This window comes from Salmo trutta, chromosome 7 (genome assembly GCF_901001165.1).
Source record: "Salmo trutta chromosome 7, fSalTru1.1, whole genome shotgun sequence".
Lineage (NCBI taxonomy): Eukaryota > Metazoa > Chordata > Actinopteri > Salmoniformes > Salmonidae > Salmo > Salmo trutta.
Genome location: NC_042963.1, coordinates 39,921,455 through 39,937,989, shown reverse-complemented (window position 1 = coordinate 39,937,989; position 16,535 = coordinate 39,921,455). Strand labels below are relative to the sequence as shown.

At 43.2% G+C, this 16,535-nt stretch overlaps 1 protein-coding gene across 1 annotated transcript in view; it reads right to left on the bottom strand.

The window, feature by feature from the left end:
* Positions 1–2,980: 2,980 nt before the first annotated feature.
* Positions 2,981–16,535, bottom strand: part of LOC115196607 (neural-cadherin-like) — a 108,815-nt gene continuing 95,260 nt past the window's right edge. Inside the window, exons 29-33 of the mRNA XM_029757462.1 lie at positions 15,304–15,568; positions 12,990–13,179; positions 11,122–11,372; positions 5,696–5,850; positions 2,981–3,983 (exon numbers count right to left, since the gene is read on the bottom strand). Of these exons, the coding sequence (XP_029613322.1) occupies positions 3,354–3,983; positions 5,696–5,850; positions 11,122–11,372; positions 12,990–13,179; positions 15,304–15,568 (1,491 nt within the window). The 3' untranslated portion in view covers positions 2,981–3,353. The remainder of the gene's footprint in view (positions 3,984–5,695; positions 5,851–11,121; positions 11,373–12,989; positions 13,180–15,303; positions 15,569–16,535) is intronic.

The following is a 16,535-nucleotide window of genomic DNA, read 5'->3' as shown; positions in this document are numbered from 1 at the left end:
CGTTGGTTCAACATTGCAGAACAGAGTGAATGTTAGAGCTGAACCACACAGGTAAGGTATTGGAGATGAAAGAAAATTGAGGACATTGAGGTGAGCACAGACCAGTGGTGTGACACTCCTCCGATGTGGATTAGACTGCCATCTGTAGACGTAGTCCAGAATTACACAGACGTACAGTATAAAAATGAAGAATTACAATCTCTATAGATTACCTCTCTGTCCTCTTATACATTCCATACAAAGAAAACACCCTAAATTATTATGTCTCATTATATGTTACCCAGCATTCACAAACTCTATTTTGTAAGATGAAAACTTGTTGAAGGATGGGAACAAAGGGATGTCAGTAAGGTGCAGCGATAGCTGTGTAGCACAATATCTACAGCTGTGTTGACATCAGAGTGCTTTCACTCACCCTCCCGTCTCTTGTCTGTGACCCCCTCACATCCCACCTGACTGCTCGTGTTCTGTCTGTCCGCTGTGATGTCACTGTGTTGTTGTGTCGCTGTGTCGATCTGTCAGAAGACGTCCTGCATTTGCAGCCGTGATCGTGGGCAGGAGGACGACTCCGTTTGTGAGTGGAGCAGACACACATCCCACTTTTTGGCACGACTGACAGAGGGGGCCTCCATAATGTCTCATCCCTGGATCCATAGCCTGGGGATATATGTAAACATTTGCAGGCACAAACATGCAAGCGCACACACAAACACACACACACACAAACAGACACAGACAGAAACAGAAACAGACACACACACACAAACACACACACACACACACAAACAGACACAGACAGAAACAGACACACACAGTGTGATGACAAAGGGGTGAGGAGGGGGCACACCGTCTGTGGGAGTAACGATTGACTGACTGGCTGGGGCTAGGGCTCTGGCTCTGTCACTCCTCATTCCCACAATCTCCAGCTTTCACATCAAGCAGCCGCCCCCATACCCTACCTCCCGACTCTCCTTCTCGCACATCTCTCTCTTCTCCCTATCCATTCTTCACTGAGATCTCATTAGCTTGATAGTTTCGCTGCATCACTTGAGAGAGCAAGATATTGCCCCTTTCTGATGGATCAACTGAACTGTTTTAAGAGACATCCTGGCATGCATCTAGAGGACTACAGTATGGAACACCACCAATTGGTGTTGACATAAACATTTTGAATGAAACAATTTGGATCTGATAAGATGGCTTTAAAATAAAAAATATGCTTTTGTGTAGCCATTTCTTTCTGTACATGCATCATTTACACATTTCGGGAAACATGTATTTTGTTCCTGTTCCAGGCTCTTTCCTGACCCAGCTGTCTAGTTTATGGACTAGCACTGCCCTGTAGTGTTCAATTGGAGAACTACATGTATGGAAGAAAGAAACCTGGAGGAAATGCAATTCTAGGAAGTTACCACTAGATGGGGTTGTGGTAATAGGTATATTCAAGACTGAGCTCGAGACAGAAGACTGCTTGGTACAGAAATACAGGTTCCAAACTGTCGAAGTAGCAAGGCTTATGTTACAAACAGCTACATAAGTCTTGGGAGGAAGGCCCCAAAAATTGGGAGGAAAACCAAAATTAGGTCCAAAAGGCTCCTTAACAGCTTCTACCCCCAAGCCATAAGACTGCTGAACAATTAATCAAGTGGCCACCTGGACTATTTGCATTGACCCACTCAAGACTTTGTTTTTACTCTGCTGCTACTCAGTTTATTATCTATGCATAGTCACTTTACCCCTACCTACATGGGCAAATTACCTCGACTAAGCTGTACCCCCGCACATTGACTCGCTACCATATAGCCTCTTTATTTTTATTTTATTGTTTCATTTTAAATATTTTTCTTACTTTAGTTTATTTAGTAAATATTTTCTTAAAACTGCATTGTTGGTTAAGGGCTTGTAAGTAAGCATTTCACGGTAACGTCTACACCTGTTGTATTCGGGGCATGTGAAAAATACAATTTGATTTGATGTTTGAACTTGAAGATGCCATTTATATTTGTCTGGCTCCAAGACTTATGGGTCTATACATGTTTCAACACAAGGCCATTATGTGTGACATCACTGACATGGATAAGCACGTGTTACATGTCTAGACGGCACATGTAAGGGCTTGGTACGTTCTAGTATTATATTTCTATAAAAGCAGCACTGCTTCCTTCCCCTATGAAAGCTCCAATTTCACTGCCATTTAACTGAAGTCACACAGTGCAATTAAGTATTGAAGAGGTCAGTCTGCGGGAGCTACATACTCTTTAAGTACATGTCAGAGAACTCCAAAAGGGTCAGTAAGGTTTGGGTACAGGATATGAATGATTCATTCTGGAGCAGGAATGAACTGATCGTCTTCACCATCCTCATCATTATCATATTTAAATGTACTGTAGCCTGTTGCTAACTGCTAGACACACGTTGGACATTGGAGTCGTTTTAAAATCTTTGGAGCACAACGTTGAAGCAACGTTGTGTGGTGGATGTGTGTTTTCTTGTTTCTTACATTGTCCATCTTGAGTTGGATGCTATGCTACCTTTTTGTAGCATTTTTTACAACTTTTTCAACTGAATTTCAGAGTTCTAACCAGGTCAACAGCACCTGTGTGCACATGGTTGATGAGGAGCTTGAGAGACAATACTCAGGGGAGTGAAGTAGTCAGAGTCAGGATATTGGTACATACTGGTCCTGGTTCTCAACCCACACACTTTCCAGTCTAGACAAGTGGGTTTTAATTGCATATAATATTTAGGTGCTATTATGAATCAGTAAATAAGAGGTAGTGCATTGACATACTTAAGTTGCTGAGGAATAGAGGCATGCATTTACCCAACATAGCTTTTGATAAAGAAAATGGGTTGGTAAAAATCTGAAACAAAAAATGCATCACAAAAATGAACCTCAAAGATAGCAATGGCTTATTATCACAGACATCAATTTGTAAATGTTTTTCTGATTTCTTTATCAAAGATTTTCATTTATTTAAAAGGCGTTAAATCAAAACAAAACAAACAAAATATAATTTTTTCTCACAGAAATTATATTACGATAATTATCAACAACAAAAAAGGAACCCTAAATCTAGATGACTTTTGCCTTCTTTTACATATGTTTTTGTGGGGTATAGACAGGGCGTTGCCAAGAAAATGGTGCTGCTTTTCCAGATTGGTTGTAAAATATGTCACATCAAAGATGTATCACATTTTTGCCACAATCCACCCATAGAATACTTTACAAAGGGATTACAAATCAGAAATGTACATTTCTTAAATATTTGTTCTCATTTGTTTTTTTTCCCAACGCCATCTTTGGATCAATCGATTTAAAAATTTCACAACTCCAGTCTCATGCTCTTTTCTCACAGTTGGGCTGCCCCCTCCCTCTCCTTCACTTTGTCCTTCTGTCCCTCTGTGCTCTTGGTGGCAGCAGAGTCTACAGCAGCGTCCACTCTGAGCTCACTGACTACAGCTCGCAGGGCTTTGAGCCTGTCCAGCCGTGGGCTCTGGGCTCTCTGACGCTCCAGGCTCTCCTGACTCCCCTGAACCCTAACCTCTGACCCCTGACCTCCAGCACTGAGGGAGCTAAGTGAGCGCACGGCTAGACCACCATGCTGCCCCCTATTGGACAGGAGACGCGGTGAGGTCATGTAGCCAGGGTTGTCCCCCAGGGGATGGTCCGTGTCCCTTATGACCTCACACAGGTAGCGGGCCAGGTCCTGACTGGAGAAGGAAAGGGACTTATGGGATCGCCGCATGGTGAGGGGAGAGGGTAGGGTAGCCGACCCGGACGGAGGGTGGGCCAGGCGCAGGGCGATTGCCGTGCTGCCGTTTTTGGGTCCGTTTGATCCTTTTGGTTTGGTCCCATTCTTGGTGTCCGGTGGCTTGGTCGTCTGAGGGTAGGAGATTATGCATTGTGGGTAGCTGTATCTCAGTGACTGGGCTGGGCTGGGCTGCAGAGACCTCTGTAACTCCACCATGTTGAAGACATTCTGGAGGGAGGGAGGGAGAGAGAGATACAGAGACAGAGAGATACAGAGACACACAGGAGAGAGTGAGATACAGAAACACACAGAGAGATACAGAGACACAGAGACACACAGGAGAGGGAGAGATACAGAGACACAGAGAGAGAGACAGAGACACAGAGAGAGAGAGAGAGAGAGAGAGAGAGATACAGAGACACATATAGAGAGATACAGAGACACAGAGAGAGAGAGATACAGAGACACACAGAGAGAAAGAGATACAGAGACAGAGAGATAGAGAGACACAGAGAGAGAGATACAGAGACAGAGAGAGAAAGAGAGAGAGCGAGAGACAGAGAGGGAGACAAACACAGAGAGAGAGGGAGGGAGACGGATAGAGAGAGAGGGGGAGGGAGACAGAAACACACAGAGAGAGAGGGAGGGAGACAGAAACATAGAGAGAGAGAGGGAGGGAGACGGATAGAGAGAGAGGGGGAGGGAGACAGAAACATAGAGAGAGAGAGGGAGGGAGACGGATAGAGAGAGAGGGGGAGGGAGACGGATAGAGAGAGAGGGGGAGGGAGACAGAAACATAGAGAGAGAGAGTGCGAGAGATGAAGAAGAAGATGAGATAGTTGATTAGAGATGAGCTGTTTATAAAGACCAATAGACTAATAGAAAACACTCAACAGCAGGACATGCATTTATAATCATATTTGTCTATGAAAAATGCCAGTCTGCGATGCTTTTTATTTCTACCTAAGAAAAAGACATGCGGCCCAAGTGCCAACGTTGGCAGCAACAGCCCCATTAATTGGCCAAACGTGTAATTAATTGTCTGATTGCAGTGGGTAAAAGTGCTTTTACCAGCGCAATTAAACAAATACAGGCATTAAGGACTAATGGCATCTACCGTAGAGATAAATTCGAGAACTCATCTTTGTATCGGTGCTATTTATAGCGCCTGTGACAGCATGGGAAGCGCCATTGAGGCTATCTCCATTTTGAAGTAGTCCATTTTATTCTTCACGATTGGCTGATCCCTTCTGATGAACCGGTTGGACATGTCTCCAACAGCGTCACCAGGAGGGATCAGCCAGTGAAGTTGGAAGTCCGACACAGTTGACTAGATTAAAATAGTGGGAGCCCTCAAACGAGCTGCACATGCTAATACAGTCTTTTGGCCGCTATCATTCTCTAGAGTATCTACTCACATCATTTCTCCTAATTGACTCTCCTTGGATCATTAGTTTGGTGTTCATTTCCAAGCATGTTCCAACACCAGTCCTCCCCAAGCTGTGCTACCAAACTAACACTCACTATGTAAACTGTGAATATCTTCCAATGCTTCCTTGGTTTGTAATGTTTGTGTTTATGTATGATTTGTATCGTTTCTCCTGTGTGAGTTGTTGCACAGGTGTGTGTCTGATGCATAGCTGTAGCTTCGATACTAATTGCCCTAAGGGAATCAATCAAATTGGATTCTACTCTACTGTATTGTAGTGGTCTTATGAGCCCTACTATTGACTCATCGACCACTACATTGACTTATAAGATATTGGTAGTTGTGCTGTGTTGAAGGATAGACTGTTCCTCTACTGTCCGTGTCCTGTCTAAATAGCAGTAGCTGTATCAAACTGTTTAAACCGATCCCATCCTTTTTTGTTCTACACAAGTGCCTATGGGGGCAACCAGGGACTCTGGCTTGATTTGGGATTCAGTGTCTCTATCTATACCTGGTCATGCTCGCCTCCGCCCTCCTCATCATAGTTGAGCACGTTCTCTCGGATGTCCTCCCATTCTCCGTGGTGTGCTGATACGTGGTAGACGCTCTCCTTCAGGCCCTTGTGTCTCCTCCAGCAGGAGTAGAGGAACAGGCCAAGCATCAGCACTGGGGGGGGGGGGGGGGGGGGGTCGCCATAGAGCAAGTTAGGACAGGGACAGGGGTAGACGTCTTCACAAAATGTTCTATCAATTAAAAACACTAGAAATAAATCAGTGTCCCAGACAGTCAGCAACAATTTGTAATAAAGAAGTTAAAATGGACTGTGAAGATGAATGGGGGAGAGGGGTGTGGTACCCGATAAGCACATTTTGTGCCTGACTTCTTAGGGCACAACATGTCAGATAGATGAGCCAACAACACAAAATTCACACTTTACACCCAGATATGAGATGCACAATAACTCTCAATACAAGCAGTCATTGAGAATGGGCAGGGTTTGTTGTCTTTCCATGACATTGCTAATCTGCACTTATCCAATCCCGTGAAACAAAGTACTAGAGATGCATTCTTCTGTTGTGTTTTCTATCCTATCAAAGATGACGCCCCTTAAAACCCTCAACCCTGTTCACAGAACCTACACTCCCTGGAATGTTGTGAGAGCGTTTGAGGAATGCTGCTGAAGCACTGACATCAATCACATCTATTGTGTGTTGAAATATACAGTATGCTGCACTGACCTTTAAAGTTAATTAATCTCAACCAATATTTCTTCTCCTGTCTGCCATCCCTCTTTGTCTCCCGCTTCATTTCTCATTTCTTAATCTCTCTCATTCTCTCGCTCATTCTTGTTTGACTCTGTGTTTCTTTCCGCTCTCCTTGTCTCTTTTGACTCCGTACTGCTTTAATCTCTCACACTAAAAGGTGATGCACCAGAACTGGCATCTTTTCTATTGTGCTTTGCTTGTGCAGTAGGTTTGGAAGCCTCCGTTCATCAATTTAATAATTGAGGATTCTTTGATAAAGTGCATTGCAGTAATCACATTAGGCTGAAGTAATGGTTTACTGAACCCATATCACACTCATCAAGGTCACTCAACTGAATATGTTTTCAAATCCAGAGAAAGGCTCACTGTAAAAAGGTAAGCGGGAGACAAAGCTCAGCTAAGCTTCCCCAGGCCTGCTCAGTGTGTGCTGGAGGTATATGTACTGTAGAGTTCTATTGATCAGCTAACATTGCTCCATCCCCTCCACTGTGCTGTACAGATCCAGAGAAACACGCTGAGGAATCCAGATGAGCTACGATCGCAGCAGTACTCAGACCTCCCCCTCAACCACAGTATTACCAGCAGTACTCAGACCTCCCCCTCAACCACAGTATTACCAGCAGTACTCAGACCTCCCCCTCAGCGACAGTATTACCAGCAGTACTCAGACCTCCCCCTCAACCACAGTATTACCAGCAGTACTCAGACCTCCCCCTCAGCGACAGTATTACCAGCAGTACTCAGACCTCCCCCTCAGCCACAGTATTACCAGAAGTACTCAGACCTCCCCCTCAACCACAGTATTACCAGCAGTACTCAGACCTCCCCCTCAACCACAGTATTACCAGCAGTACTCAGACATCCCCCTCAATCACAGTATTACCAGCAGTATTCAGACCTCCCCCTCAATCACAGTATTACCAGCAGTACTCAGACCTCCCCCTCAAGCACAGTATTACCAGCAGTACTCAGACATCCCCCTCAATCACAGTATTACCAGCAGTACTCAGACCTCTCCCTCAATCACAGTATTACCAGCAGTACTCAGACCTCCTCCTCAAGCACAGTATTACCAGCAGTACTCAGACATCCCCCTCAATCACAGTATTACCAGCAGTACTCAGACATCCCCTCAATCACAGTATTACCAGCAGTACTCAGACCTCCCCCTCAATCACAGTATTACCAGCAGTACTCAGACATCCCCCTCAATCACAGTATTACCAGCAGTACTCAGACATCCCCCTCAATCACAGTATTACCAGCAGTATTCAGACCTCCCCCTCAATCACAGTATTACCAGCAGTACTCAGACATCCCCCTCAATCACAGTATTACCAGCAGTACTCAGACATCCCCCTCAATCACAGTATTACCAGCTCCACACCTTTATGTGTCAATCAGTCAACACACCCATCAGTGGGGCTTTACCACATACACAGAGAAATGGATGCACACACACGCGCCAAGCCATTGACAATGAAGAACACACACGTGCATACGCACACACACACACAGACTCCGATGAAAACACACACAGAGATGTGCAGTGGTCGTGTTGTGATATCTTCAAATATATCAATATAACTCAGGCTGGAGACCTTACACAGCTCCTATCCATCAATCCACATGCTGCTGCTTTGAGGTCATCCACCAACCATGGTGGTCTTGGGATGTTCGGTTGAATGTTTACAGGAACATGAAGGGTATGACACGGATGAATCAGTATGATGTACACATCAAACATTTATGCATGTGTCAGAAACTCAATGATATACAACATAGAAAATGGAGAGAAAATATACATTGCAAGGAGAAAAGAAGGACATAAATTGGAGACAGATGAGAGAAGAGAAATAGTGTGAGAAGGCTTTATTAGGAAAAGTATGTTCTAATACAGAAATACAGGCACTTTTACGACTATTTACATCCATTTCCATTCTATATGGAAAGGCAATTGAATATTTTCTTCTTCATTGAATATCAAATCCAACAACACAACAGTAAAAATGTAAATGTGATGGACAATAAAGCTTTTAAATTTTGAATTTCAAACCCAATTAACAGGCTTAATGAAGCATACTTATATTGCCCAAATGTGCCCGTCTCTGGTTCTGTCTGTAGCAAAAGTTGAACTCGGCAATCAGCCAGTCTGATGGGTTATGTCAATCTGAATTATGGATGATCACTTTTAATGGAGTTTGAGGCAGAGGAGCAGAGACAGAGAGTTCCAGTTTAATTCAGCAGCGTGACTTCACCCCGCCTTAGTGTGTGTTGTGTGTAATGTGTGTGCGTCTTGTCCCGGTGTCGCAGTCTGTCTGGGCCTATGAGGCTTGTTTGTCACTTGCAGGCACACGAACACATGCGCACACAAACACACGCGCACACAAACACACGCGCATGCATGCACACAGACACAACTCTGTCATCTCCACCAAGCCTTGTCTGATGCTGACTCATTCTCTCAGTTATGACGTAAAGGGAGGAAGATGAGGTGGTCGCCATGACAACAACTTTAACAGTTCATGAAAGGACCTTCAGCCGTGTTATCCTGTTAAAGACGGCCCTGGTCTAAGAACTGTAGCCTGAGTCTTGTAAGAGACAGACAAGTGTTGCTAGCTACTGTACTGTATTTCCTGTTACAGAGACGGCTGGAAAAAAGTTCATATAAACTCTTGGCGACCTCTCATTTGATATATATTGAGGAAATAGACTAATTAATCTGGAGGTCAAAAGTTTGAGTGCAACTTATAAATGCCAGGAACTAAAGTAACTGTAGCAACTAGGTACCTTACATGACGGCATCAGGCAGTTTCATTTACACATTCAACACATGAATGTTCATAAATGATGCCAAGGCCTCAGTTTGTTATCTTTGTATTCATTATATCAAATACTGAAGTATCGTTTTATCGGTTTCTCTCAGGGAGCCAGCGTGTCAAAATAACTGATGTTGCAATTCACCAGCCAAATGCCCCAGGAAGGTGTTGGGTTGTTGAGTCAGTTATAGAGCTAGTAGAGACAGTGTATTGAATCGTCAGACCATTTTATAACCCTGTTTGTGACAGAGAGCCCCATAAACTGTATAGTAGTAGCTCCATGGAGAGAGAGTCCTCTGCACTGGACACAACAACACAGCTTACTACGTGTCAGAAACAAACGGGTTGTTCCATGAAATGAGTGTCTTTCGCGTCCCTTTAATATATTAAACAGAAATTGTGCACAAATATTGAATTTTAAAAGCCTGTTATAGTAAATGAAATGACCTTTAATATAGACTACATAAATAATTAAATCAATCAGATTTTTTATATGAGTAAAGGCTTGCTAAAGTTCCCTTCATCAACCCTGCTTCACCATCATTGTAAAGCCCAAGTTATTTTGTTGCTTTGACAAAGTAATTTATGGAGATGATTATTTATTTAATGTGATTAGTGATTCATTTACGTCTCTCCCTCATTTTTGGGTCGGCCATGTTATGTGAACTGAATTCTTTTTTGTTATATATATGGTAAAACTATTACTTTTTAAATATTTATTTCAAAAGAAACATTGAACATCTAATAGTCAAATCATATTGTAAAAGCAGGTGAGCTGGTTCTACTCTTTTTGGCCATTTTCTGGTGTTTTTTGGTGAAAAACTGAGCTGGTCAGGCATAACACCTCAACCCTGTTACCCATGTATAGACAGGCTAGAAATGTTTTAATAACAATGGCATTTTTTTGTGGAGCTTGCATTCAATTTCCACTCCCTCTTGCACATAAGTTTCCATTCTGCCTGTCACAAGGGGATTTATGGTTGATTTACAAAGAAATCGTCAACACTGTTTCTTTATTTGGCACTCTTGAGATTGGGGAAATGTGTTTTTTTTAGGAAGAAAGAACATGTGCTCTTTGTAGCAGAATGTTGAAATTGGGTAAAATCAGAGTTTTTGTTTGACCAAGTTACACTTCTCAAAAGGCACTGAATTGGTGGAATGCGCCAGACATGGACACATTTAGGTTAAAGGAAGAATGGAGAAGAAAGTAATTGACAAAGAAATACGGAGGGAGAGATAAAAACAGACATGACAGAACTGGAATGACAAACAGACGAGATAAAACAAGTCGGACAGATAAAAAGGTAAGACAAAGGAGGATGACAAATAAAAGTCTGAATTTACATCACAAACATCAGTAAAGACAAAATAGATGCGAGGAGGGGATGACTGAAGGGCCCCAAACCTTTTGAACTGTGACCCAGTGAAAGCTTTCAGAGTTTTTTTCTTGTGGCTCACAGAGTCGACAAAATCAATGTTTCTAGCCAGGACCTTTGCAGCCACACTGACTGAACCCACTCACAGACCCTGAGGCCCAAACTAACAAAACACTTGGGGCCCAATACCATCGAACCCACATTCCTGTGCAGTATCTCTTTTTCCCCATGCCAAATAAAATCACAGATGATTTAGGTACTGCAAGAACCTATTACCAGATCTAGAAATCTGTGTACCCAGTTTATAAATAAAGACACTGCATAACCGTTAATATGGTGTGTTCCGTTAAATTCCAGCCTTGGGAACAACCAAAACCAGATTAAATCAGATTGAACTAGAAGAAACCAGATGAGAGAGTGAGGATGAAAGACGGTATGGTCACCACAGGTAGTAGATGATATAGTCCATATAGCTACCTAGGAAGGCCAGGACACAGATACTGATGGCAAACGCAGAGCTGAGGCTCAGCGTGTTGTTGTCGTCGTTGTGGTACAGTGCCAGAGAGACCTCACAGTGGCGCCCGCGATAGCCCTCCGAGCAGTGACATGAGTACTTGGAGGGGGAGTGGGCCACACAGGTGCCATGGCGACAGGGCCTGCTGGCGCACAGCGTGTAGACGCAGACCTTGCCCGAGGCATTCTTCTTCATCATGTGACCAGGGGGGCACCTGTGGAGATGCAAATGATGAAGAGGTTGTGGTGAGTGATTAGGCTACCGCACCAGGGATTCATTGGATAATAATGACCATTGTTATCTTTGGAGGAAAAAGGGGGAGGCTTGCAAGCCGAAGAACACCATCCGAACCGTGAAGCACGGGGGTGGCAGCATCATGTTGTGGGGGGGCTTTGCTGTAGGAGGGACTGGTGCACTTCACAAAATAGATGGCATCCTGAGGACGGAAAATTAGGTGGATATATTGAAGCAACATCTCAAGACATCAGTCAGGAAGTTAAAGCTTGGTCGCAAATGGACAATGACCCCAAGCATACTTCCAAAGTTGTGGCAAAATGGCTTAAGGACAACAAAGTCAAGGTATTGGAGTGGCCATCACAAAGCCCTGACCTCAATCCTATAGAAAATGTGTGGGCTAAACTGAAAAAGCGTGTGCGAGCAAGGAGGCCTACAAACCTGACTCAGTTACACCAGCTCTGTCAAGAGGAATGGGCCAAATTTCACCCAACTTATTGTGGTAAGCTTGTGAAAGGCTACCCAAAACGTTTGACCAAAGTTAAACAATTTAAAGGCAATACTACCAAATACTAATTGAGTGTATGTTAACTTCTGACCCACTGGGAATGTGATGAAAGAAATAAAAGCTGAAATAAATCATTCCCTCTACTATTATTCTGACATTTCACATTCTTAAAATAAAGTGGTGATCCTAACTGACCTAAGACAGGGAATTTTTACTAGGATTAAATGTCATAAATTGTGGAAAACTGAGTTTAAATGTATTTGGTTAAGGTGTATGTAGACTTCCGACTTCAACTGTATGTATTATTGTAATAAATTAGGACAAGATATACAATTACAGGAAAATAACCTGTCATTTTATCATTATTTTTGGAAAATTATTTGAAATCTGCAAAGCACTCTCAGTAACAGTAGCCTTGTTGTTCCATGTCCTCATTTCTGTCAGTATATTTCCGCCTCTCCTGAAGATGGTCTCTCCAAGCTTAGTGCCCTGTGTGGACATCCCATAGTGATGAAAGGCTTTTGAGTAGTTTCACATGCTCTGATCCCAGCCAGTACGACAGGAAACACTGGAGTCCTGGGGTGTTTAAAGACACTGCTGCCGAAACACTCCCTGTCACTATGATTAGAACAGGGCTTTATTCAGCTCAGGTTGACACACGGCTAGGATTCTCAAAGGAGCTAGAAAGAATGAGAGAGAAAGAGGAGAGAGAAAGAGAAGAGAGAAAGACAAAAGAAGAGTGTCCCTGTCTGACCTGGCCAGGGTTGTAATGGTCAGGACAGGTCAAAACTGGTCATGCTATAGACTACTAAGCCTTGTCCAGTTGTTTGGCTGCTACATATCTAGTCCAGGTACAACTGACCTGTCCTTGTCTGGGGGGATGTTTTCTGCTTGAAGGGAAGTTAGTGTCTCTTTGTTATACTGGGACAGTGAGTGGCCAGTGCTGGCATAGATCAAGGAGTTGTGGCCTATAACCAATGACCAGGCCCCAGAGTTTTTCCTGAGCATGTGACCTCACCTGGAAAATTGCTGTCCCTCAGCTTTAGCCCTGAGTTTTTCTTACATGATTTCCTGCTGCCATTTATGTACCTGCACTCGTGTTTCCTCCAGAGGTCCATGCAGATGAAGGGGGGAGAGCACTGGTGGTTCCTGCAGGCGTCTGAGGGGCAGCCTGGGGAGACCCCCTGAGAAGTGACCACCTGGAGCCCCTCAGACCCCACGGAGGGCTGCTTGGCAATGGGCATGGGCCGCCCATTCAGCCTTAGGTCTCGTAGACACCCTGGAGGAAAAACACAGAGAGGGAAAGAGAGATAAGACAGCAATATAAGTGACATTCATACACACCAGGCCTAAGGCAAAAAGCCTTTAATTTAAGTAAGCTTCATGAAGGGACAGAGACACATGACCACACAGGAATAGAAGAACACAGGCATACGCGCAAAAACACACACACACACACACACACACACACACACACACACACACACACACACACACACACACACAGAGAGAGAGAGAGATAGCCCAGGGCTTAGCTGTCAGTGCGAGCCCTCTGTTTTGAAGGATATTTACTCTGTTAGTTTGTCTGGCCATCCTCTGGGAGGGAGCGGCGAAACACATCATTTATACAGAGGGGGTGGGGGTTTCTCCTTACATGGGGCAGGGACAAAAATGTGCAGTATTATAGCTAATCTCATGCTGATTTAGAGGTCAGGGATTCTTGAAAGATGGGACAATCTCAACTTTTCAAATATTTAACAGAATTTTAACAAAATGTGTAATATACTCATAGGACATGTTCTCGTTGACCCCACCTAGCTGCAACACCTGACTCCCATTCAGGTACCTGTGGAGGAGGACACACTTCACTGTCAATGTCTGACCATTCCGTCCATCCATCCATCCATCCATCCATCCATCCATCAAGTTCAAGTTTGTTTGTTCACCATATACATATGATATACACTACCCAACGTATTTATTTGGACAGTGAAGCAAAAACTTTTTTGGGCTCTATACTCCAGCATTTTGGATTTGAAATCAAATGTTTCATATGAGGCGACAGTACAGAATGTCACCTTTTGTTTGAGGGTATTTTCATACATGTCTGTTTTACCGTTTAGAAATGAAAGCACTTTATGTTCTAGACCCCCCATTTGAAGGTGCCATAAGTATTCGGACAAATTAACTTACAGTACCAGCCAAAAGTTTGGACACACCTACTCACTCCAAGGTTTTTCTTTTTATTATTTTCTACATTGTAGAATAATAGTGAAGACATCAAAACTATGAAGTAACACATATGGAATCATGTAGTAACTAAAAAGGTGTTGAACAAATCTAAATATATTTCACATTTCAGATTCTTCAAAGTAGCCACCCTTTGCCTTGATGACAGCTTTGCACACTTTTGGCAAATCTCAGACGCATCTTTTAGGAATCACAGTTTTGACAGAAATATTCTTTAAAGCAACAGAGGGCCATTGCAAGAAATTACATAAGATGTATTTTTGTCACGCCCTGACCTTTAGAGATCGTTTTATGTCTCTATTTTGGTTGGTCAGGGCGTGAGTTGGGGTGGGCATTCTATGTCCTTTTTTCTATTCTTTGTGTTTCTTTGTTTTGGCCTGGTGTGGCTCTCAATCAGGGACAGCTGTACTTCATTGTCACTGATTGGGAGTCATACTTAGGCAGCCTGTTTTCCTTTGGGGTTTGTGGGTAGATAATTTCTGTTTAGTGTTTTGCACCTGACGGGACTGTTCGGTTGTTCTTTTGTTTTGCTTGTCGGATTTAGTGTTCAGTTTTATCATTAAAAATGACAAACACTTACCACGCTGCATTTTGGTCTGATTTCTCTTCCCCTTCATCTGAGGATGACGAAGACCGTTACAATTTTTCAGTTAATATCCATTATTTTGAAGAGTTTGAAAATGTGATCCTTTGCTCTATGCGTGGAAGGTTCATTTACACGCATAGAGCCGATATACAAATGTATACTATTCCACTAAATGTACGTTTTAAGCTCAAATAATGCAACACAATACAATACAACTATACAAATAAAGTTTCCCTTCTGGACAAGGATTGTCCTGACTTTCAAGAATCTCTGAGCTAATTTCCTTCTATTCTACACATTTTTTCCATGAGGCTGAGAGAGAATTTTGCAGTTTTAAAGCTAATTATGTGTAATTATATTTTTTATTTCATGGCTTATGACATGAAATAAATGGAGGGCCCCTGAGCCCCCAAATCTTGTGGGCCCCCAGCCTTGTGGTGGTTGGATGGGTGTGTGCTACGCCATTGGAAGTTAGATGGATAGTACAGTATTAGTGGGCTGTACCAGGGGGCAGTACCAGGGGACAGTACTAATGGTCAGTACAAGATGGCAGTACCAGTACCATACCTAGGAAGCTGCGGTTGTGTCCTGAGGGGAAGGAGTTTCCCAGCATCACCACTGATTGGTCGATGACTATCTCCTGACTCCGCCCAGGAGCGGCCGTGACCTCCCGCCTTCCGCCGCCACCGTCCAATTGAAGGGTGAACTCTTTACCATGACGATGAAGCTCTACCTCGTGCCATTCTCCATTGTCAAGGCGATGGAAGGGCAGCGTGAGGTTGTAGGGTCTGTCACCCAGGTTGTAAAAGACAGCCAGTAGCCCCTGAAACATCTGAAATATGCAGAATATATCGATCAATTAAAATAATCCAAAATGGCTATAAAAATCACAGAGTTCGCCTTTAAAACTTGCAGTGCAAAAACGGCAATGTACAATTAAGAAGGCAATTTTCTATTTTCAATTCAATTAAGCCCATTGTATTTAATCATGCTTTACAAAACTGCCACGGACATCAATTAATTTAGTCCAGAGGGAGAATATCACAGACAACAATTATCCACAGCAGCTAAGGCTGAGCAAACACACTGGGCTGGAAATAGGGCTGAGAGGGGCTGCTGGCTGCTATAACTGCAGTTTGTACATGTCCATCCCCTAATTGGAAACCGTGGAGCAGAGATAATTCAATACTGTGTTTTAATATATGCAGCAATATAGCCCAGCTTGTTTTAACTATTGCTCCCTCAGCATTGTCATCAGATCATAATGCCAACATTCTATTCCCCCCCGGCCCCCCTATGGACCCCCCCCCCCCCAACAGGCAGCCTAAGCAAACAAAAGACAATAAACTTAATAGATCCCAACTTTGAACAGAATCCGACCATGCAAACATTTCACTACAAAGGAAAAACGGACAATATTTTATTGAGTAAACCTTTCTATTTGACTTTTAAAACACCAGCTAGTAAAATAAATAAAAAGCATCTTAATAAGCGATGAGGGTTATAAGCATTGATTTACACCTTTACACTAACACTCAACAAAATAAAGCAACCCTGTGGGTTTTAAAAACACATTGAAGGATGCCATTTTGTAAAGATAAAGACACATCAACAGGAAGCAGAAAATGTTTCAGAGACCTAAAACTCGACAGTCCCCGGTAACCTTGTTAATGTGTAGTTATTCATTCAGCATGCGCATTGTCCTCCATTTCCACCCCTTCTTACCCATCAGAGTAAGCAGGCTAAGGTTCTGAGAGACAGCCATGGCTGAGGTTCTGAGAGACAGCCATGTAAATTGG